At 45.2% G+C, this 24,907-nt stretch overlaps 1 protein-coding gene across 1 annotated transcript in view; it reads left to right on the top strand.

Annotated features, from left to right (window-relative positions):
* Positions 1–22,749: 22,749 nt before the first annotated feature.
* Positions 22,750–24,907, top strand: part of TOMM20 (translocase of outer mitochondrial membrane 20) — a 43,858-nt gene continuing 41,700 nt past the window's right edge. The window contains 2 exon segments of the mRNA XM_063917568.1: positions 22,750–23,063; positions 23,911–23,957. Of these exon segments, the coding sequence (XP_063773638.1) occupies positions 22,937–23,063; positions 23,911–23,957 (174 nt within the window). The 5' untranslated portion in view covers positions 22,750–22,936.

Genomic DNA, 24,907 nt, shown 5'->3' with positions numbered 1-24,907 from the left:
TCTTTTTTTCTTTGCGTCATGTGCTGTTTGGGGAGGGTTTTTTGGAAGGGACATCCTGCGTGACACTGCAGTGCCACTCCTAGATGGGCCCGGTGTTTGTGTCGGCCACTAGGGTCGCTTATCTTACTCACACAGCTACCTCATTGCGCCTCTTTTTTTCTTTGCGTCATGTGCTGTTTGGGGAGGGTTTTTTGGAAGGGACATCCTGCGTGACACTGCAGTGCCACTCCTAGATGGGCTCGGTGTTTGTGTCGGCCACTAGGGTCGCTTATCTTACTCACACAGCGACCTCGGTGCAAATTTTAGGACTAAAAATAATATTGTGAGGTGTGAGGTATTCAGAATAGACTGAAAATGAGTGTAAATTATGGTATTTGAGGTTAATAATACTTTGGGATCAAAATGACCCCCAAATTCTATGATTTAAGCTGTTTTTTAGGGTTTTTTGAAAAAAACACCCGAATCCAAAACACACCCGAATCCGACAAAAAAAATTCGGTGAGGTTTTGCCAAAACGCGGTCGAACCCAAAACACGGCCGCGGAACCGAACCCAAAACCAAAACACAAAACCCGAAAAATTTCCGGCGCTCATCTCTACTAATATTATTGACCGCCCTCAGATCTGTTTGCTGTTTCTCCCAAACCTTTGCTAACAGGAGGTTCTTCTAGAGGTGCTTCTTTTGATTCTCTTAGCGCTATTGGGTACCCCCTTTTTTATATATCTATCCATATATAAAAGTTTTATTTAATAGCTCCAAACCCAGACCCAGAGTTCCCGAACCTATTTTTCCAGAAAAATAGTACTACTTAAATCTACGCCTTTTACTGATTTTGCACTGACTATGAAAGACAGCAATTAATGGGTGAATCAGTATTAATTTGACCTCCACTTGACTGAGTTGGTACTAACAGGTGCCGAGAGGTGGGAAGCGAATAGTGATTACCCAGGCCCAGCTCTCTGTAGAGGTCCAAGATTGCAGGGAGGTATAGACATGCTCCCTCTTTGCTGTGGCCATGTCCCTATGCCATGGCCACCCGCCCACTATGATGTGGTCACACTGTGGCTGAAGTCTCTATACAGTGGTGAGTACCTGCAAAAAAGGGCAGACTAACCCATTCAACATTACTAAGGCTCTTCGTAGAATCCATGATGTCTGAACATGTGTAATGTCAAACAACGTGAACCCTGGAAAAGGAAATTTATCACTACATTGGTCCCAAAATAAAAACCTAAAAACCTTCTCCCCATTGTATTATACAGTAGTATAAACCAAAATGCTAACACCCAATGGTTATTTTATTTCTTCAAATAAAAGACTTCCCAATAAACCCTCTTTATGATCTGAATTATAAAATATTAAAGAAATAACACCTTAGTTTCTTCTGTGAAAAACTGCTTAATTCTATCTGGTTCAACCCAGGAACCACATAAAGAAGTAGAACAAAACTAAAATTTGTACAATAGCTAGCACTAGTGGGTGAGGACAGCAGAAATAAATAAATAGACAAATAATCCACCCAGAGCCGGCGCAAGCCGCTCAGCAAAGGGATGCAGTGCAGGGAGGCGACAGGCTGGAGAGGTGCTGTCCCTGCGCTGAGCTGATGTCCCCCTGCTGCTGCTGCTGGGCCTGTCACACTCTGACAGGCAGCGGCGCCGGTAGCATGAAGCCTCCTCTCCCCTCCCCTGTGTCAGGCAGTGTGCGGACCTAAAAGGGGGCGGAGCTACACGGGACCAGGATGAATAGGAGGATGAAAAGAGAGTGAGTGTATGTATGTTTGTGTATGTATGTGTGTAATGTATGTACAGTATGTGTGTGTGTGTGTGTGTGTGTGTGTGTATCTGTGTGTGTGTGACTGTGCGGTATAATGTGTGTAAGCGTCACTGCTACAGGGGGCGTTACGTGTGTAAGTGGCACTAATACAGGGGGCATTGCGTGTGTAAGCGTTACTGGTACAGGGGGGTTATGTGTGTAAGCGTCACTGCTACAGGGGGCATTATGTGTGTAAGTGGCACTAATACAGGGGGCATTGCGTGTGTAAGCGTTACTGGTACAGGGGGGTTATGTGTGTAAGCGTCACTGCTACAGGGGGCATTATGTGTGTAAGTGGCACTAATAAAGGGGGCATTGCGTGTGTAAGTGTTACTGGTACTGGGGAGTTACATGTGTAAGTGGCACAAATACAGGGGGCATTGCGTGTGTAAGCGTTACTGGTACTGGGGCGTTACATGTGTAAGCATCACTACTATAGGGGGCGTTGCGTGTGTAAGTGTTACTGGTACTGGGGAGTTACATGTGTAAGTGGCACAAATACAGGGGGCATTGCGTGTGTAAGCGTTACTGGTACTGGGGCGTTACATGTGTAAGCATCACTACTATAGGGGGCGTTGCGTGTGTAAGCGTCACTGGTACAGGGAAGTGTTACGATTGTAAGTGTCACTGGTACAGGGGGCATTACATGTGTAAGCGTCACTGGTACAGGGGGGTGTTATGTGTGTAAGCGTCACTGGTACAGGGGGCGTTACATGTGTAAGTGTCACTGCTACAGGGAGCGTTACGTGTGTAAGCGTCACTGCTACAGCGGGCGTTACGTGCACTGTCCCTTTGTAAAGTATGGGAGGGCGCAAATTTATAGTTTGCAGGAGGGCGCCGAACACCCTAGCACTGGCCCTGAATCCACCAATGATTAATTTAAATGAGGATAAAATTAGAACAATGCTTCTCTTAGATATGACGAAATGGTGGGTCTAAAAGCATGTATCAAGGATTTCTTTAATCCGGTGACACCTCATCTCAACAGGACAATACCATGCACAGTAATTGAATAAAAACTATATAGTGTGTTACCTTTTAAGCAGGTTTAATGCAAACAAACAGAGAAAACATTAATTCATCGAAAATATAAAATACAGAATCCTATAATGGTTGGTTAGTACCATTCCAGAAGGAAGCTTGTTGCAAGTATTGAGTGTTCATTGTTAATATATCCCAAAATGTAATTGTTTAACAGTCCTAAACTAAACCGCTTGTATTTCTAACATAAAAGGACCAAAAGGATAAGTAAATAAATTACATAGTTGCACTCATATCCAGGGCCAGCAGATAGGCATATAAAATGGAGGACCATTTAAAATGAATTGAAAGGTCTGTTCCATGAATTGATTCTATGTATAGCTATATATATATATATATATATATATATATATATATATATCTCAGCATTACACGAATACCTCTCCTGTTGCCTTCCGTATTTAGAGGGCCAAGCAGCTCCCCAATGCAGAATACACGTGTACGGCGGCACTCAGGACAATGAATACACAGACAGCCGTGTTTGAACCAACGTTTCAAAGCATGTTGCTTTTTCGTCAGGGCATGCCTGTCTGTGTATTCATTGTCCTGAGTGCCGCCGTACACGTGTATTATATATATATATATATATAAAATTAACAGCAATACACATACAGGTTGAGTATCCCTTATCCAAAATGCTTGAGACCAGAAGTATTTTGGATATCGGATTTTTCTGTATTTTGGAATAATTGAATACCATAATGAGATATCATGGTGATGGGGCCTAAGTCTAAGCACAGAATGTATTTATGTTTCATATACACCTTATACACACAGCCTGAAGGTCATTTTACCCAATATTTTTAATAACTTTGTGCATTAAACAAAGTGTGTGTACATTCACACAATTCATTTATGTTTCATATACACATTATACACACAGCCTGAAGGTCATTTAATACAATATTTTTAATAACTTTGTGTATTAAACAAAGTGTGTGTACATTGAGCCATCAGAAAACAAAGGTTTCACTATCTCACTCTCACTCAAAAAATTCTGTATTTCGGAATATTCCGTATTTTGGAATATCTGGATATGGGATACTCAACCTGTATTCTCAAATCAATTGTTTGTTGTGTCTAGCTGACAGCCTATTGAGGATTTGAGGTCTGGGTGATGGCCCAGCATGCCACCTAGTGGGAAGAAAAATGTATACAGGGTTATCTAAATATATATTCCTTTAAATAGCACACTGCACTTAATTGTGTTTGGTGCCAGTTAACCCATACAAACATACACATCTTTACAGTCAGTAACAAAACATACAGTAATAATAGATCTATGACCACATAGTGAGCATAATAGATTCATTTGTTCCCTGGTATGGTCATATTATATGAAATATAGGGCCTGATTCATAGTAGTATGCTATTGCATTTGCAGCTGTATTCGCACTCCCAATGTATGTGCAAAAATATGCTAATGTCTGTTAATGTCTTCCAATAGTCTGAAACACCCACTTTCCCTATCTGCATAGTGTGCAGATCGGTCAGGGGTTGAGACCATACCAACATCATCGCAACATTGAATGCACATTGGTGGTCATTCCGAGTTGTTCGCTCGGTAATTTTCTTCGCATCGCAGCGATTTTCCGCTAACTGCACATGCGTAATGTTCGCACTGCGACTGCGCCAAGTAAATTTGCTATGCAGTTAGGTATTTTACTCACAGCATTACGAGTTTTTTTCTTCGTTCTGGTGTTCGTAATGTGATTGACAGGAAGTGGGTGTTTCTGGGTGGAAACTGGCCGTTTTATGGGAGTGTTTGAAAAAACGCTACCGTTTCTGGGAAAAACGCGGGAGTGGCTGGAGAAACGGGGGAGTGTCTGGGCGAACGCTGGGTGTGTTTGTGACGTCAAACCAGGAACGACAAGCACTGAACTGATCGCACTGGAAGAGTAAGTCTCGAGCTACTCAGAAACTGCACAGAGAAGTCTTTTCGCAATATTGCAAATCTTATTTTGATAAGCTAAGATTCACTCCCAGTAGGCGGCGGCTTAGCGTGTGCAAAGCTGCTAAAAGCAGCTTGCGAGCGAACAACTCGGAATGAGGGCCATTGACTTTTCAAGTAAGGGTGAGGACACAATTAAATGATATCGGCCCAATTTGTCATTTGCAAACAAATCGGAATGACAAATTGGGCATACCGTTAAGTGTGTATGCCCGATGGAGAACTTCCGTGGGTCTTATGCGATACTGTATCGCATAACCAGAAAATTATATGTACGACAGTATGCTGCCAAATTCCACATGGTATCCTACATCACACCGTCGTCCCCGGCATCGTGCAAGTGTGTACACACTTGTCTATGCTGGGTCTTGTCACTTGTTGGATCGGCAGGGTACACATTGTTCTAGTATGTACCTGGCCTAAGTCCTGGGCTGTGCAGATTCCTGGTCAACTTTATCTCTAAACATGGCTTCGGAGACTGTGATTCTGCAATTAGAAATGCAGCTGTGAATGCAAACACACCCCTGGAACTCCCATACAGTGGCGCCGAGAGGGGGGGAGAGGGTACAAATTAACTGGGCCAAGGTCTGATGGAGGTCCATGATGAAGTCCCCCCTCCCCTTACCTGAAAGCAGAAGCTTCACCTTTTCTTCTCAGCCCAGCACACGCTGCAGTGTGGCCAGGGAAGTGCTTAAAATCAGAGATGTGCACTGGAAATTTTTCGGGTTTTGGTTTTGGATTCGGTTCCGCGGCCGTGTTTTGGATTTGGACGCATTTTGGCAAAACCTCCCTGAAACTTTTTTGTCGGATTCGGGTGTGTTTTGGATTCGGGTGTTTTTTTTTTCTAAAAACCCTCAAAAACAGCTTAAATCATAGAATTTGGGGGTAATTTTGATCCCATAGTATTATTCACCTCAATAACCATAATTTCCACTCATTTCCAGTCTATTCTGAACACCTCACAAAATTATTTTTAGTCCTAAAATTTGCACCGAGGTCGCTGGATGACTAAGCTAAGCGACCCAAGTAAGCGGCACAAACACCTGGCCCATCTAGGAGTGGCACTGCAGTGTCAGACAGGATGGCACTTACAAAAATTAGCCCCAAACATCACATGATGCAGAGATAAAAAAAAAAAAAGAGGTGCAAGATGGAATTGTCCTTGGGCCCTCCCACCCACCCTTATGTTGTATAAACAGGACATGCACACTTTAACAAACCCATCATTTCAGCCACAGGGTCTGCCACACAACTGTGGCTGAAATGACTGGTTGGTTTGGGCCCCCACCAAAAAAGAACCAATCAATCTCTCCTTGCACAAACTCGCTCTACAGAAGCAAGATGTCCACCTCCTCTCATCGTCCGATTCATCACCCCTTTCACTGTGTACATCCCCCTCCTCACAGTGTATTAATTCGTCCCCACTGGAATCCACCATCTCAGGTCCCTGTGTACTTTCTGGAGGCAATTGATGGTGAATGTCTCCACGGAGGAATTGATTATAATTAATTTTGATGAACATCATCTTCTCCACATTTTCTGGAAGTAACCTCGTACGCCGATTGCTGACAAGGTGACCGGCTGCACTAAACACTCTTTCGGAGTACACACTGGAGGGGGGGCAACTTAGGTAAAATAAAGCCAGTTTGTGCAAGGGCCTCCAAATTGCCTCTTTTTCCTGCCAGTATACGTACGGACTGTCTGACGTGCCTACTTGGATGCGGTCACTCATATAATCCTCCACCATTCTTTCAATGGTGACAGAATCATATGCAGTGACAGTAGGCGACATGTCAGTAATCGTTGTCAGGTCCTTCAGTCCGGACCAGATGTCAGCACTCGCTCCAGACTGCCCTGCATCACCGCCAGCGGGTGGGCTCGGAATTCTTAGCCTTTTCCTCGCAGCCCCAGTTGCGGGAGAATGTGAAGAAGGAGCTGTTGACGGGTCATGTTCAGCTTGACTTGACAAGTGTCTCACCAGCAGGTCTTTGAACATGTGCAGATTTGTGTCTGCCGGAAAGAGAGATACAACGTAGGCTTTAAACCTAGGATCGAGCACGGTGGCCAAAATGTAGTGCTCTGATTTCAACAGATTGACCACCCGTGAATCCTGGTTAAGCGAATTAAGGGCTCCATCCACAAGTCCCACATACCTAGCGGAATCGCTCCGTTTTAGCTCCTCCTTCAATCTCTCCAGCTGCTTCTGCAAAAGCCTGATGAGGGGAATGACCTGACTCAGGCTGGAAGTGTCTGAACTGACTTCACGTGTGGCAAGTTCAAAGGGTTGCAGAACCTTGCACAACGTTGAAATCATTCTCCGCTGCGCTTGAGTCAGGTGCATTCCCCCTCCTTTGCCTATATCGTAGGCAGATGTATAGGCTTGAATGGCCTTTTGCTGCTCCTCCATCCTCTGAAGCATATAGAGGGTTGAATTCCACCTCGTTACCACCTCTTGCTTCAGATGATGGCGGGGCAGTTTCAGGAGTGTTTGCTGGTGCTCCAGTCTTCGGCACGCGGTGGCTGAATGCCGAAAGTGGCCCGCAATTCTTCGGGCCACCGACAGCATCTCTTGCACGCCTCTGTCGTTTATTTAAAAATTCTGCACCACCAAATTCAATGTATGTGCAAAACATGGGACGTGCTGGAATTTGCCCAGATGTAATGCACGCACAATATTGGTGGCGTTGTCCGGTCGCAAATCCCCAGGAGAGTCCAATTGGGGTAAGCCATTCTGCGATGATGTTCCTCAGTTTCCGTAAGAGGTTGTCAGCTGTGTGCCTCTTATGGAAAGCAGTGATACAAAGCGTAGCCTGCCTAGGAACGAGTTGGCGTTCGTGAGATGCTGCTACTGGTGCCGCCGCTGCTGTTCTTGCTGCGGGAGGCAATACATCTACCCAGTGGGCTGTCACAGTCATATAGTCCTGAGTCTGCCCTGCTCCACTTGTCCACATGTCCGTGGTTAAGTGGACATTGGGTACAACTGCATTTTTTAGGACACTGGTGACCCTTTTTCTGACGTCTGTGTACATTTTCGGTATCGCCTGCCTAGAGAAATGGAACCTAGATGGTATTTGGTACCGGGGACACAGTACCTCAATCAATTCTCTAGTTTCCTGTGAATTAACGGTGGATACCGGAAACACGTTTAACACCGCCAAGGCTGCCAAGGCCTGAGTTATCCGCTTTGCAGCAGGATGACTGCTGTGATATTTCATCTTCCTTGCAACGGACTGTTGGACAGTCAATTGCTTACTGGAAGTAGTACAAGTGGTCTTCCGACTTCCCCTCTGGGATGACAATCGACTCCCAGCAGCAACAACAGCAGCGCCAGCAGCAGTAGGCGTTACACTCAAGGATCCATCGGAGGAATCCCAGTTAGGAGAGGACTCGTCAGACCTGCCAGTGACATGGCCTGCAGGACTATTGGCATTCCTGTCTAAGGAGGAAATTGACACTGAGGGAGTTGGTGGTGTGGTTTGCAGGAGCTTGGTTACAAGAGGAAGGGATTTAGTTGTCAGTGGACTGCTTCCGCTGTCACCCAAAGTTTTTGAACTTGTCAATGACTTCTGATGAATGCGGTCCAGGTGACGTATAAGGGAGGATGTTCCTAGGTGGTTAACGTCCTTACCCCTACTTATTACAGCTTGACAAAGGCAACACAAGGCTCGACACCTGTTGTCCGCATTTCTCTTAAAGTAATTCCACAACGAAGAGGTGATTTTTTTTGTAATTTGACCAGGCATGTTAATGACCATATTCATTCCACGGACAACAGGTGTCTCCCCAGGTGCCTGACTTAAACAAACCACCTCACCATCAGAATCCTCCTTGTCAATTTCCTCCTCAGCGCCAGCAACACCCATATCCTCATCCTGGTGTACTTCAACAGTGACATCTTCAATTTGACTATCAGGAACTGGACTGTGGGTACTCCTTCCAGCACTTGCAGGGGGCGTACAAATGGTGGAAGGCGCCAACTCTTCCCGTCCAGTGTTGGCAAGGTCAGGCATCGCAACCGACACAATTGGACTCTCCTTGGGGATTTGTGATTTAGAAGAACGCACAGTTCTTTGCTGTGCTTTTGCCAGCTTAAGTCAAGTTTACGCTTCTCCTTAGACGCTTTTAATTTAGATTTTTGGGTCATTTTTCCGAACTTTTGTTTTTTGGATTTTACATGCTCTCTACTATGACATTGGGCATCGGCCTTGGCAGACAACGTTGATGGCATTTCATCGTCTCGGCCATGACTAGTGGCAGCAGCTTCAGCACGAGGTGGAAGTGGATCTTGATCTTTCCCTATTTTACCCTCCACATTTTTGTTCTCCATTTTTTAATGTGTGGAATTATATGCCAGTAATATATCAATAGCAATGGCCTACTGTACTGTACTATATATGTATACTGCTGGTCACCAAAATGCTGCACTGTCCTACTATATACTGCTCACAATAATGCAGCACAGAGATAGTATACTTGACACAGAGCTGCAAGATACAGCAATGGCCTACTGTACTGTACTGTACTATATATGTATACTGCTGGTCACCAAAATGCTGCACTGTCCTACTATATACTGCTCACAATAATGCAGCACAGAGATAGTATACTTGACACAGAGCTGCAAGATACAGCAATGGCCCACTGTACTGTACTATATATGTATACTGCTGGTCACCAAAATGCTGCACTGTCCTACTATATACTGCTCACAATAATGCAGCACAGAGATAGTATACTTGACACAGAGCTGCAAGATAAAGCAATGGCCTACTGTACTGTACTATATATGTATACTGCTGGTCACCAAAATGCTGCACTGTCCTACTATATACTGCTCACAATAATGCAGCACAGAGATAGTATACTTGACACAGAGCTGCAAGATACAGCAATGGCCTACTGTACTGTACTATATGTATACTGCTGGTCACCAAAATGCTGCATTGTCCTACTATATACTGCTCACAATAATGCAGTACAGAGATAGTATACTTGACAAAGAGTTGCAAGATACAGCAATGGCCTACTGTACTGTACTATATGTATACTGCTGGTCACTAAAATGCTGCACTGTCCTACTAAATACTGCTCACAATAATGCAGCACAGAGATAGTATACTTGACACAGAGCTGCAAGATACAGCAATGGCCTATTGTACTGTACTATATGTATACTGCTGGTCACCAAAATGCTGCACTGTCCTACTATACACCTGGTGGTGTGGTTTGCAGGAGCTTGGTTACAAGAGGAAGGGATTTAGTTGTCAGTGGACTGCTTCCGCTGTCACCCAAAGTTTTTGAACTTGTCAATGACTTCTGATGAATGCGGTCCAGGTGACGTATAAGGGAGGATGTTCCTAGGTGGTTAACGTCCTTACCCCTACTTATTACAGCTTGACAAAGGCAACACAAGGCTCGACACCTGTTGTCCGCATTTCTCTTAAAGTAATTCCACAACGAAGAGGTGATTTTTTTTGTAATTTGACCAGGCATGTTAATGACCATATTCATTCCACGGACAACAGGTGTCTCCCCAGGTGCCTGACTTAAACAAACCACCTCACCATCAGAATCCTCCTTGTCAATTTCCTCCTCAGCGCCAGCAACACCCATATCCTCATCCTGGTGTACTTCAACAGTGACATCTTCAATTTGACTATCAGGAACTGGACTGTGGGTACTCCTTCCAGCACTTGCAGGGGGCGTACAAATGGTGGAAGGCGCCAACTCTTCCCGTCCAGTGTTGGCAAGGTCAGGCATCGCAACCGACACAATTGGACTCTCCTTGGGGATTTGTGATTTAGAAGAACGCACAGTTCTTTGCTGTGCTTTTGCCAGCTTAAGTCAAGTTTACGCTTCTCCTTAGACGCTTTTAATTTAGATTTTTGGGTCATTTTTCCGAACTTTTGTTTTTTGGATTTTACATGCTCTCTACTATGACATTGGGCATCGGCCTTGGCAGACAACGTTGATGGCATTTCATCGTCTCGGCCATGACTAGTGGCAGCAGCTTCAGCACGAGGTGGAAGTGGATCTTGATCTTTCCCTATTTTACCCTCCACATTTTTGTTCTCCATTTTTTAATGTGTGGAATTATATGCCAGTAATATATCAATAGCAATGGCCTACTGTACTGTACTATATATGTATACTGCTGGTCACCAAAATGCTGCACTGTCCTACTATATACTGCTCACAATAATGCAGCACAGAGATAGTATACTTGACACAGAGCTGCAAGATACAGCAATGGCCTACTGTATTGTACTATATATGTATACTGCTGGTCACCAAAATGCTGCACTGTCCTACTATATACTGCTCACAATAATGCAGCACAGAGATAGTATACTTGACACAGAGCTGCAAGATACAGCAATGGCCTACTGTACTGTACTATATATGTATACTGCTGGTCACCAAAATGCTGCACTGTCCTACTATATACTGCTCACAATAATGCAGCACAGAGATAGTATACTTGACACAGAGCTGCAAGATACAGCAATGGCCCACTGTACTGTACTATATATGTATACTGCTGGTCACCAAAATGCTGCACTGTCCTACTATATACTGCTCACAATAATGCAGCACAGAGATAGTATACTTGACACAGAGCTGCAAGATAAAGCAATGGCCTACTGTACTGTACTATATATGTATACTGCTGGTCACCAAAATGCTGCACTGTCCTACTATATACTGCTCACAATAATGCAGCACAGAGATAGTATACTTGACACAGAGCTGCAAGATACAGCAATGGCCTACTGTACTGTACTATATGTATACTGCTGGTCACCAAAATGCTGCATTGTCCTACTATATACTGCTCACAATAATGCAGCACAGAGATAGTATACTTGACAAAGAGTTGCAAGATACAGCAATGGCCTACTGTACTGTACTATATGTATACTGCTGGTCACTAAAATGCTGCACTGTCCTACTAAATACTGCTCACAATAATGCAGCACAGAGATAGTATACTTGACACAGAGCTGCAAGATACACCAATGGCCTACTGTACTGTACTACTATAATTATATACTGGTGGTCCCCAGTCCCCACAATGCAGCACACTGAGCACAGATATTTGCAGCACACTGAGCACAGATATGGAGCGTTTTCATGCAGAGAACGTAGATATTTTCAGCACACTGAGCACAGATATTTGCAGCACACTGAGCACAGATATTTGCAGCACACTGAGCACAGATTACGGAGCTTTTCAGGGAGAGAACGCAGCCACGTCCTCTCCGTTCAATCTCCAATGCACGAGAGAAAATGGCGGCGACGCGCGGCTCTTTATATAGAATACGAATCTCGCGAGAATCCGACAGCGGGATGATGACGTTCGGGCGCGTTCGGGTTAACCGAGCAAGGCGGGAAGATCCGAGGCTGCCTCGGAACCGTGTAAAATATGTGAAGTTCGGGGGGGTTCGGATCTCGGAGAACCGAACCCGCTCATCTCTAATACATACATACATACATACACTGCCTTTTCTGGCTGAGGACACAAATGGAAACAAAGGTCCGGTCTCTCAATTAGATTGGTTCCCAAAGTCTTATAAAGAGTAAATTGCTCCTGCATCCTTTATCACGTATACCACACCTCCATAGTGATGACATGATCAACTCCCTGGTTAATTAATAAGGTTTCATGACATTACAGCCTGTTTAGTTTTTTCTCTTAAATTCAGGAAATGAACATAATTTTTCCGTGCTGATGACACATGGATATGCCCACATTGTTCTTCATAATTAAATCTGTAAAATGACCTCAAACGACTTTACTGAGATAGATAAGTGGTTAGCTACTCCACAGCTTCCGTACTGCTAGTCGAACAGGCTCCCAAATCACACTAATGGGTATATGCAATTGCGGCCGAATTCCAGCCGGATTCGACACAATTCGACAGTCGAAACCCTCCCGCCGGGACCCGAATTCAACATATTCAATAAATAACGGATTTGACAGTCCCGCTGTCGAAAAACGGACCAATTGACGAATAGCGGGCGGCCTGGATTCGACTTCATGGACAGCACAAAAGTGTTAAAAAAAATCCTGAAACAAAATGCGTGGGGTCCCCCCTCCTAAGCATAACCAGCCTTGGGCTCTTTGAGCCAGTCCTGGTTGTAAAAATACGGGGGGGAAAATGACAGGGGTTCCCCCGTATTTTAACAGCCAGCACCGGGCTCTGCATCCGGGCCTGGTGCCAAAAATACGGGGGACAAAAGACGTAGGGGTCCCCCGTATTTTTCACACCAGCACCGAGCTCCACTAGCCAGAGAGATAATGCCACAGCCGGGGGGACACTTTTATATTGGTCCCTGCGGCCGTGGCATTAAATCCCCAACTAGTCACCCCTGGCCGGGGTACCCTGGAGGAGTGGAGACCCCTTAAATCAAGGGGTCCCCCCCCCCTCCAGCCACCCAAGGGCAAGGGATGAAGCCCGAGCCTGTCCCCCCATCCAAGGGCGGAGGATGGGAGGCTGATAGCCATAGTGTAAAATGAAAGAATATTGTTTTTCGTAGCAGAACTACAAGTCCCAGCAAGCCTCCCCCGCAAGCTGGTACTTGGAGAACCACAAGTACCAGCATGCGGGGGGAAACGGGCCCGCTGGTACCTGTAGTTCTACTACAAAAAAAAATACCCAAATAAAAACAATACACAGACACCGTGACAGTATAACTTTATTACATACATGCACACCAACATACATACATACTTACCTATGTTGACACGAAGAGTCGGTCCCCTTCTCCACGTAGAATCCACGGGGTACCTGTAAATAAAATTATACTCACAACAATCCAGTGTAGATCGTCCTCTTCTTTGTAATCCACGTACTTGGCAAAATAAAAAAACGCAAAACACGATCCACGCACTGAAAGGGGTCCCATGTTTACACATGGGACCCCTTTCCCCGACTGGTGGGACCCCCATGACTGCTGTCAAAGAGGGTCCCTTCAGCCAATCAGGGAGCGCCACGTCATGGCACTCTCCTGATTGGCTGTGCGTGCCTGAGCTGTCACTCAGGCGGCGCACTCGAGATACAATGTAGCACATAGGCGCTCCATTATATCCAATGGTGGGAACTTTGCGGTCAGCGGTAGACCACAAGAGTGACCCCACATAACCTCGCGGTCCTTACTTCTTACTTACTTACTTCTGAACATCCTGGCATCGTAACTTCTGAACATCCTGGTATCCTTACTTCTGAACATCCTGGCATCCTTACTTCTGAACATCCTGGCATCGTAACTTCTGAACATCCTAGTATCCTTACTTCTGAACATCCTGGCATCCTTACTTCTGAACATCCTGGCATCCTTACTTCTGTACATCCTGGCATCCTTTCTTCTGTACATCCTGGCATCCTTACTTCTGTACATCCTAGCATCCTTTCTTATGTAGGACACCGTCGTTACATTGTCCAACAGATCCTGAATGGCCTGATCTTGCAGAAGATGTGCCGCTTGTAGAAGGCCATTGTACACTGCCTTTAGCTCCAGAATGTTTAATGGAAGGATGGATTCCAGACATGACCACTTTCCTTGGAAGTTTTCACCTTGGGTGACTGCTCCCCAATCTCAGAGACTTGTGTCCGTGGTTAGAAGGATCCAATTCTGAATCCCGAATCTGCAGCTCTCAAGAAGGTGAGAAGTTTGTAGCCACCAGAGGAGCAAAATTCTGGCTTCCGGCAACATCCGGCGAATCCTGCATCCTTACTTCTGAACATACTGGCACCCTTACTTCTGAATATCCTGGTACTTTTACTTCTGAACATCCTGGAATTGTTACTACTGACCATCCTGCATCCTTACTTCTGAACATCCTGGCATCCTTACTTCTGAACATCCTGGCACCCTTACTTCTAAACATCCTGGCATTCTTACTTCTAAACATCCTGGCATCCTTACTTCTGAACATCCTGGTACTTTTACTTCTGAACATCCTGGCATCCTTACTTCTGAACATCTTGGCATCCTTACATCTGAACATCCTGGCATCCTTACATCTGAACATTCTGGCGTCCGTACTTCTGAACATCCTGGAATCCTTACTTCTGAACATCCTGGCATCCTTGCTTCTGAACATCCTGGCATCCTTACTTCTGAACATCCTGGTATCCTTACTTCTGAACATCCTGGCATCGTAACTTCTGAACATCCTGGTATCCTTACTTCTGAACATCTTGGCATCCTTACTTCTGAACTTCCTGGCATCCTTACATCTGAACATCCTGGCATCTGTACTTCTGAACATCCTGGAATCCTTACTTCTAAACATCTTGGCATCATTACTTCTGAACATCCTGGCATCCTTTCTTCTGTACATGCTGGCATCCTTACTTCTGTACATCCTGGCATCCTTTCTTATGTAGGACACCGTCGTTACATTGTCCGACTGATCCTGAATGGCCTGATCTTGCAGAAGATGTGCCGCTTGTAGAAGGCCATTGTACACTGCCCTTAGTTTCAGAGTGTTTATTGGAAGGATGGATTCCAGACATGACCACTTTCCTTCGAAGTTTTCGCCTTGGGTGACTGCTCCCCAACCTCTGAGACTTGCGTCCGTGGTTAGAATGATCCAATTCTGAATCCCGAATCTGCAGCCCTCGAGAAGGTGAGAAGTTTGTAGCCACCAGAGGAGCAAAATTCTGGCTTTCGGCAACATCCGGCGAATCCGGCATCCTTACTTCTGAACATCCTGGCACCCTTACTTCTGAATATCCTGGTACTTTTACTGCTGAACATCCTGGAATTTTTACTTCTAAACATCCTGCATCCTTACTTCTAAACATCCTGGCATCCTTACTTCTGAACATCCTGGCATCCTTACTTCTAAACATCCTTGCATCCTTACTTCTAAACATCCTGGCATCCTTACTTCTAAACATCCTGGCATCCTTACTTCTGAACATCCTGGTACTTTTACTTCTGAACATCCTGGTATCCTTACTTCTGAACATCCTGGCATCCTTACTTCTGAACTTCTTGGCATCCTTACATCTGAACATCCTGGCATCTGTACTTCTGAACATCCTGGAATCCTTACTTCTAAACATCTTGGCATCATTACTTCTGAACATCCTGGCATCCTTACCTTTGTACATCCTGGCATCCTTTCTTATGTAGGACTCCGTCGTTACATTGTCCGACTGATCCTGAATGGCCTGATCTTGCAGAAGATGTGCCGCTTGAAGAAGCCCATTGTACACTGCCCTTAGTTCCAGAATGTTTATAGGAAGGATGTATTCCAGACATGACCACTTTCCTTGGAACTTTTTGCCTCGGGTGACTGCTCCCCAACCTCTGAGACTTGCATCCATGGTTAGAAGAATCTAGTTCTGAACCCCGAACCTGCAGCCCTCTAGAAGGTGAGGCAGTTGTAGCCATCATAGGAGTGAGATCCTGGCCTTCGGCGACAGACGTATCCTCTGGTGTATGTGTAGGTGTGATCCCGACCACTTGTCTAGGAGATCCAGTTGGAAGGACCGTGCATGAAATCTTCTGTACTGCAGAGCCTCATAGGAGGCAACCAGAAAGCGAATGTACTGATGGACCGATACCCGGGCAGGCTTCAAGACATCCCAGACCATTGATTGCATCACCAACGCTTTCTCCACCGGTAGAAAGACCTTCTGCACTTGCGTGTCGAGGATCATCCCTAGGAAAGACAATCGCCTTGTCGGCTCCAAATGTGACTTTGGAAGATTCAGGATCCATCCATGATCCCTGAGCAGTCAAGTCGTGAGAGCAATGCTTTGCAACAACTTCTCACTGGAAGACGCTTTTATCAGCAGATCGTCCAGGTATGGAATTATGGAGGTCATTCCGAGTTGATCGCTCTCTAGCTGTTTTAAGCCGCCGTGCAAACGCTATGCCGCCTCCCACTGGGAGTGTATTTTAGCTTAGCAGAAGTGCGAACGAAAGGATCGCACAGCAGCTACAAAATAATTTTGTGCAGTTTCAGAGTAGCTTCAGACCTACTCAGCGCTTGCGATCACTTCAGACTGTTCAGTTCCTGTTTTGACGTCACGAACACTCCCTGCGTTCGCCCAGCCACACCTGCGTTTTTCCTAGCACGCCTGCGTTTTTTCGAGCACTCCCTGAAAATGGTCAGTTGACACCCAGAAACGCCCCCTTCCTGTCAATCACTCTGCGTCCAACAGTGCGACTGAAAAGCTTCGCTATACCCTGTGTGAAACTACAGTGGTCGTTGTGAAAGAATGTCGCGCGTGCGCATTGCGCAGCATACGCATAAGTGCCTTTTTTTTTGCATCATCGCTGCGCAGCGAACATTTTCAGCTAGCGATCAACTCGGAATGATCCCCTATATACACTCCTTGCCTGTGGAGGAGAATCATCATCTCTGCCATTACCTTGGTAAACACCCTCGGTGCCGTAGTGAGGCCGAATGGCAGTGCCTGGAACCGATAGTGACAGTCCAACAGCGCAAATCTGAGATAAGCCTGGTGTGGCGGCCAAATCGGAATGTGGAGGTATGCATCCTTGATATCCAGGGATACCAGAAACTCTCCCTCCTCCAGACCTGAGATCACCGCTCTCAGAGATTCCATTTTGAACGTGAAGTCCCTCAGATAAGGGTTTAAAATCTGTCTGACCGAAACATCCGGTTTCGGTACCACAAATAGGGTTGAAAAGTAACCCTTGTTTTCCAGATGAGGTGGCTCTGGAACAATGACAGCTGACCTTTCCAATTTTTGAATGGCTTCCTGTAGGATAGCCCTTTCCGTCAGCAAAGCTGGTAAGCCTGATTTGAAGAATCTGTGAGGCGGGAGCTCTTGAAACTCCAGTCTGTACCCCTGGGACACAATATCCTGTACCCAGGGATCCAGGCCGGATGACACCCAGACGTGGCTGAAACGTCTGATTCTCGCTACCACCTGCTCGTTCTCCAGGCTGTAAGGTCCACCGTCATGCTGAGGATTTTGAAGAAACAGAGGCAGGTTTCTGTTCCTGGGATTTTGCTCGACCACCTCTGAAGAAAGTGGCAGGAGGCTTGGACTTTTTAGCTTTTGCGTTCCGAAAGGGCTGCATTGTAGACGTAGAAAAAGGTTACGTTAAAAGTTAACCTTTCTGTGGCAGAGGGAAAAAAGGTTAACTTACCAGCGGTTGCCATGGAGATCCACGTATCCAATGCTTCCCCAAATAGAGCCTGACCTGTGAAGGGTAGGTTCTCCATACTTCTCCTGGATTCCGCGTCTGCCGACCATTGGCGCAGCCAGAGTCCCCTGCATGCTGAGACAGCCATGGAAGACGTCCTTGTATTCAGATGACCCAGGTCCTTCATGCCCTCCACCATGAAACCCTGCAGAATCCTGTATGTTACGTAAACACAATTCAATGTCACTTCTATCCATAGACTCTAATTCCTCTAGTAATGTGCCTGACCACTTTACTATGGCTTAAGAAATCCATGCACAGGCAATAGTGGGTCTTAACGCCACACCAAAAGCAGTGTACAGTATATGGATTTGAGCGAAGTCTCAATCTTGCGGTCTGCCGGCTCTTTCAAAGCGGTAGACCCAGGGACAGGTAACACCACCTTCTTAGACAGTCTGGATACAGAAGCGTCAACTATAGGTGGGTTTTCCCACTTTTTCCTATCGTCGTCAGGGAAAGGAAAGGCAACGAGAACCCTTTTCAGGAACTGGAATTTTTTCTCTGGGTTTTCCCAGGATTTCTCAAATAAAGTGTTTAATTCTTTAGACGCAGGGAAGGTCAAGAGGGCTTTCTTATTGTCTGTAAAGTAAGCCTCCTCAACCTGCTCAGGTGGTTTGTCAGTAATGTGTAACACATCCCTAGTGGCCTCAATCATAAGCTGCACCCCTTCCCTTTGCAAGGGAAGCCTCACCCCCCCCCCCCCCCCCCCCCCCGCATATCCACATCACCTTCTGCAGTGTCAGAGTCGGTATCCGTGTCGACCTGCATAAACTGGGCAAATGCACGTTTCTTTGGGTATATACTAGGGGATTTTGAGGTAGTGGGGACAGAACCAGACAAACCTCCACAGATTTCTTTAAAACCTGTGTTTCAGTCACATTATGCGCTATCCTAGTAGAAATCTGGGATATCATGCCCTTAATAGAAGCCACCCACTGGGGGTTGGATTTGGAAGGCTGAGACGTAATATTACATTCCTGAGTACATGGAATGGATTCCTCTGGTGAATATACATACTCGTAGCAACAAGGGAGAAAAAAGAGACTCTTTTGTGGGCGCACTCTTGTCTTAAATTAGCGTATGAAACGATAAGAACAATCTTCTAAAAATTAACTTTTATTAATACAATAGTAAAATATTCAGTGGTCAAAACAGCATCAAGATAATATTTAACAGCAATAATTGAGCTGATATTGGAAAGTATAATGCAGTACTACAGTAAATAGTAATTAAATGCCGAAAATCGCATAATAACATTCGCTGCCGATGTCCCAGGTATAGAAAAATGTATTAGCCCAATCAATAAACGTATCAAATAAGGCACATAAGTGCGCTAGCTAAATGCTAGTGTAATTGAAGTGCCTGATGATGTAATAAACCCAGCTATCGTAGGAAAAGACAGAAAAAGAAAAAGAAAAAAGGTGTAGGGAATGAGATAACAGTGTGAATCTGCTGTCAGTGTTAGACTCTGAGCGTTATAAGCCAATCTCTTCTCTACTAAACTGAGTATTCTTCAAGGGTCGCCCACTTGAGTACTGGCCCAGCCCGACACTGATTAGCTTCCAAGATCGGACGGTTTTTGGGCGTTACCAGTGTGGTATGATAGTAGAGACAACATGAGAATCCGATGCTACTGGAATCACTGATGAGAGTTCACGAACTACATAGTAATAAGGAGTGTCAGAGATAAGATGGATCTGCTGCCAGTGTTAGACAGGGATCGACCCTGAATCAGTGGTGAGAGTCCATGAAAAAATAGAAAAAGAAATGAAACAGACAAAAGCAAACGGGACTTCTAGGTGCCTAGTGGAAAAAATCCCTCTAATCCAATAGCCGAAAAAGAAACTAATGTTAGTATCATAAGTGTTGCAATCTCTCAGCACACAATATCATAGGCTTCTAGTATACTGTATTCTAGTGCTTTACCTAGATAAATTTTTCCCTTGTTAATGTATGGCGCAGATGAATGTTCAATATTTGCTGAACTTTATATCTAGCCCCAGAACGAATCGTTTCGAACCATTCTAACATTAGTTTATTTTTCGGCTATTGGATTAGAGGGATTTTTTCCACTAGGCACCTAGAAGTCCCGTTTGCTTTTGTCTGTTTCATTTCTTTTTCTATTTTTTCATGGACTCTCACCACTGATTCAGGGTCGATCCCTGTCTAACACTGGCAGCAGATCCATCTTATCTCTGACACTCCTTATTACTATGTAGTTCGTGAACTCTCATCAGTGATTCCAGTAGCATCGGATTCTCATGTTGTCTCTACTATCATACCACACTGGTAACGCCCAAAAACCGTCCGATCTTGGAAGCTAATCAGTGTCGGGCTGGGCCAGTACTCAAGTGGGCGACCCTTGAAGAATACTCAGTTTAGTAGAGAAGAGATTGGCTTATAACGCTCAGAGTCTAACACTGACAGCAGATTCACACTGTTATCTCATTCCCTACACCTTTTTTCTTTTTCTTTTTCTGTCTTTTCCTACGATAGCTGGGTTTATTACATCATCAGGCACTTCAATTACACTAGCATTTAGCTAGCGCACTTATGTGCCTTATTTGATACGTTTATTGATTGGGCTAATACATTTTTCTATACCTGGGACATCGGCAGCGAATGTTATTATGCGATTTTCGGCATTTAATTACTATTTACTGTAGTACTGCATTATACTTTCCAATATCAGCTCAATTATTGCTGTTAAATATTATCTTGATGCTGTTTTGACCACTGAATATTTTACTATTGTATTAATAAAAGTTAATTTTTAGAAGATTGTTCTTATCGTTTCATACGCTAATTTAAGACAAGAGTGCGCCCACAAAAGAGTCTCTTTTTTCTCCCTTGTTGCTACTAGTTACTATTGACTCAGGGTGCACCACCAAATTAGAAATAAGAAATTAAGGTTTTTCTTTATATCAGTCTATTTTGGTTATTATATTTATTCGTTAAATTTGTAGACCAGTGCGGTATTTTCCCCCCTAGACCCGAATATACATACTCTGCAGCACAAGATACAGAGCCCCTGGACATAGTAATGTGAGATTTGCATACACACACACGAAAATGTCAGACACAGTTTCCCCCCCAAGTACCTTCAGCTAGACAAAGAGTTAATGGAGCCAGCACACACAGCGCCCCAGTAGACAATTATGGAATAAATGTCTGGCACGGACTGTGCACCCTTAATAGACTACACAGTTATGAATACACTCCTTCCCCCTCCCCTTCTATAACCATCTGGTACCGCACAGGATGACTGGAGTTATGTGGAGGGTCAACGCTCCCTGTCAGCGTCTCTGTGTGATGTTCTGCAGGGAGAAAATGGTGCTGGAGAGCTGCTGGATTCGCTGAGGAGAAGCTCCGCCCCCGAAAAGGGCGCGTCTTCCCGCACTTTACATTCTTTAACTGGCCAGAGATATAATTTCTAGCAGCAGTGCAGTGACCCTGATAGATGCAGTGACCAGCGTATGGGTATTGCGCTGGCCCAGGGCACCCCTTACAGCGCGTCACCGTAGTACCGCTGAGCCTCCGGAGCGCAGCTTTAGTACTACGCTCCCACCCTGTTGCCGCCATTCACACCGGCTCCCCACTTGTAGGGTCGCCGGTGTCCTATTCACCACCACGATCTTCTGGCTGTGTTAGGGGGTGGTGGCATGCTGCGGGAGTGAGCGGTTGCCTCGGGGGCTAACGATCATCAACCTCAGGAGCTTAATGTCCTGTCAGCGGAGATAGTGGCCATTAACCTCAGAGGGTTGGACACTACTCCCCCCCTAAGTCCCACGAAGCAGGGAGGCTGTTGCCAGCAGCCTCCCTGTGCCTAACTCTAACAAAACTAAGAAAACTAGAAAAACTCCTCTGGAGCTCCCCTAGCTGTGACCGGCTCCACCGCATACCTCCCAACTGTCCCGATTTTCGCGGGGCAGTCCCGTTTTTTGGGGGGCTGTCCCACCCGCGGGCCGTAGTGTCCCGCGGTGGGGGGGGGGGGGGGGGGCAGTCGGGAGGCTCCTGTCACCGCTGCCCTGCTTAGCAGATGGGTCAGTCAGAGGGAGAGGGGGCATGCCAGCGGCTCACAGAGCGCTGGGCATGCCCCCTGTGACGAAAACAGGGCGTGGCTCCCGATAGCGGGTCCTCCGCGAAGCCACCCCCCCTGTTCAATAGACCTTGCCCCTTTTCGGAAGCGCGCTGCTTCGCCACGCATGTGTCCCTCTTTCATTATTTTTAAAGTTGGGAGGTATGCCACCGGGCACATATTCTAAACCGAGTCTGGTAGGAGGGGCATAGAGGGAGGAGCCAGCCCACACTATCAAACTCTTAAAGTGCCCATGGCTCCCAAGGGACCCGTCTATACCCCATGGTACTAAATGGAACCCCAGCATCCTCTATGACGTAAGAGAAAATTAATTAATTTCTGCAACCTCTAGTGACAAGGAAATATTGCCATCAATGGGTTTGTATTACAAAGACCACCACACACTAAAGTGAGAGACACGAGATACCCTGCGTCTACATAGACACAACCAACATGGACACAACCACAGACGGTGGGCACTGGCAGCGGAAGCTGTGGGGAGCCCTGGAGGAGGGTAGGGAGATATACTTTATAGAGGCCTAAAGTGAGACGAGTACATGGGTACACAGGAGAGCTATTCCGTATACAACCAGTACTAATAAGGATAGATATTAACTTTACACCATCCAGGACCGGATCTGCTGCAAATAAATTTCGCACTTCGTCACGTGATGAAGGGGGGGAAAAAGCCTGTCGTCGCTAGTTAGGACGTCATCACTAGAAGACTGCCCTCTCCTCACCAAATCCTCATCAAGGGTGACTGCAGAAGGAGAGCGGAGGCTGGGGGCGGAAATACCCTTTATCACTCCGTGATATCCGTGGGGCAGCGAGGCAGACTGTGACAGCGAAGCAGGATGGTTGTTGTGGGGAAAACCAGCGCCATAGCCGCCGGGGTGTGCGGCGCCCTGTTCCTAGGCTACTGCTATTATTTCGATAAGAAAAGGAGGAGTGACCCCAACTTCAAGAACAGTCTGCGAGAAAGTAAGAGCCCCCCTGTGTGCTTAATGCCGGCCGCTGAGTAACATGGCTGCTGCCGGTAGTACTGGCAACACGAGGAGTGCCGCAGCGTTCGGTGTATGTGGTAGCAACCTGGACAGAGCCTGTGTGTGCTGCAGTGTGATCCTGGTACTCATTGCCGTGTGCTGACAGTACTCATTACATCGTATCCACTAAATGTAGTTGCTGACGGAGGAGCATTTATATTTCACTGCTAGCTTAGAATCGTGAAGGTTTCATTTAAGTTTAATGTAAATAAACCCACTGTAGGCCATGGATAATGGGTAATATTTAGCTTTATACATTCTACCAACATGTCCTGCTATAGGCTACATCATAATGGGGACATACTGAAAGGAATGACACTCTGGTCTGCATAAACGTAATGCCAATTGACTATAATGGGAGTAGATTGATCATTTATGTATATTTAAAAAAAAATCTTAAACTTATGAACTATATCTTCAGCACACTTCTTCCTAAGGTGATGTCACATATTCTAAATCCAAAATGATGCGGAATGACGGCGGTTTACTATGGAATGACAACTGTTTTATTCACCGCCCCTAAGCAAAATTAGCATGAAAGCAGTGCATATGTCCCATATAAAACCCCCGATATTTTTCTCATAATGCATAGTTCATACCAAATGGTGAGAACAATATTCTGGTCCTCTAAGAGCTACCACCAGTTTGGGGGAGCTTCACATAGCTTTCAGGTGTGAGCTGATCCCCAGGAAACATAGGGTTCCTGGAAAAGGAGGGCAATTTAGGGTGTCTCCCCCCCCCCCCCTTACCAAATAGTGCATGTTTGACTATTTTTATTTTTGCAGAGAGGAGAAAACAGAAACTTGCTAAGGAGAGGTCTGGTCAGTCAAAGGTAAGTAAGCCTCCATACAGCGGTTTTGGAGTGTGTACTCCTGGTTTTACCTTGTTCATTGCAGATTCTGAAATAAAGTATTTGCACTTCAATAAAATTACTAAAAAACAGTAAAATCCAGGGTACATAAAATAGTAAATTAAGGGTACATAAAAATGGGTATGAGGATATGTATGTGCCATTTAGGACACGTAAAAAAAAAAAAGTGGAAAAAGACCGACTACTCCCATTTGCAAGCTAAAAACATTTGTCCCACTCATAAAGCACCCCAATATACCTGTTCCATACCTTGAACCCTGAATTCCATCACTTTGCACTTTTTCACCCCAAATATTACATGTCATTATTGGCAAGCTAAAAATAATTAAATCCGTCAAAGTGCCTACTTAGTTATTAGGGGAGGGAGAGGTGTCCCAGGGGGTTCTGAATCAAATCCAGACATGTTTATCTTAAAATAGAGATGTTCCCCAACTTTGTACCTGCTCAGAGTAGGTGAAGTGAAAGTCACTGTAAAATTGACAATAAATTATTACGGCTAATTGAATAGGGGTCTTTCACGATTTGCATTAAATTCACAGCTTTTCGTGCAAAAAAGGTTTATCGCAACTAAAATCTGCACATATACATAGAAATATACAAATGAAAATAGGCCCCTGGCGGGCAAAGTTATACCTAATATCAGTATTCATTTTTAACGAGAGAATTATAATTAAACCTTAAAATACTAATACAGGCAATCAAAATCCCATTATTATTTTTTTCATAGCCTCCTAAAGTATACTTTAAAGTTCAATTTAAACAAAAAAGGGACAAGATCACTCATCTGCCTTAGTAGGTTGATGATGCTAATTGAACTCCCTTTTTTTTTTTTTTTTTCCACCAAAAAAATGAAGTAAAGGAATGTATTGATAACATTTTTTTACTGGAATCTCCATATTTTGATTCACAAA

The sequence above is a fragment of the Pseudophryne corroboree genome, chromosome 4 (assembly GCF_028390025.1).
Source record: "Pseudophryne corroboree isolate aPseCor3 chromosome 4, aPseCor3.hap2, whole genome shotgun sequence".
Taxonomy (NCBI): domain Eukaryota; kingdom Metazoa; phylum Chordata; class Amphibia; order Anura; family Myobatrachidae; genus Pseudophryne; species Pseudophryne corroboree.
This window is presented reverse-complemented; position numbering and strand designations above follow the sequence as displayed.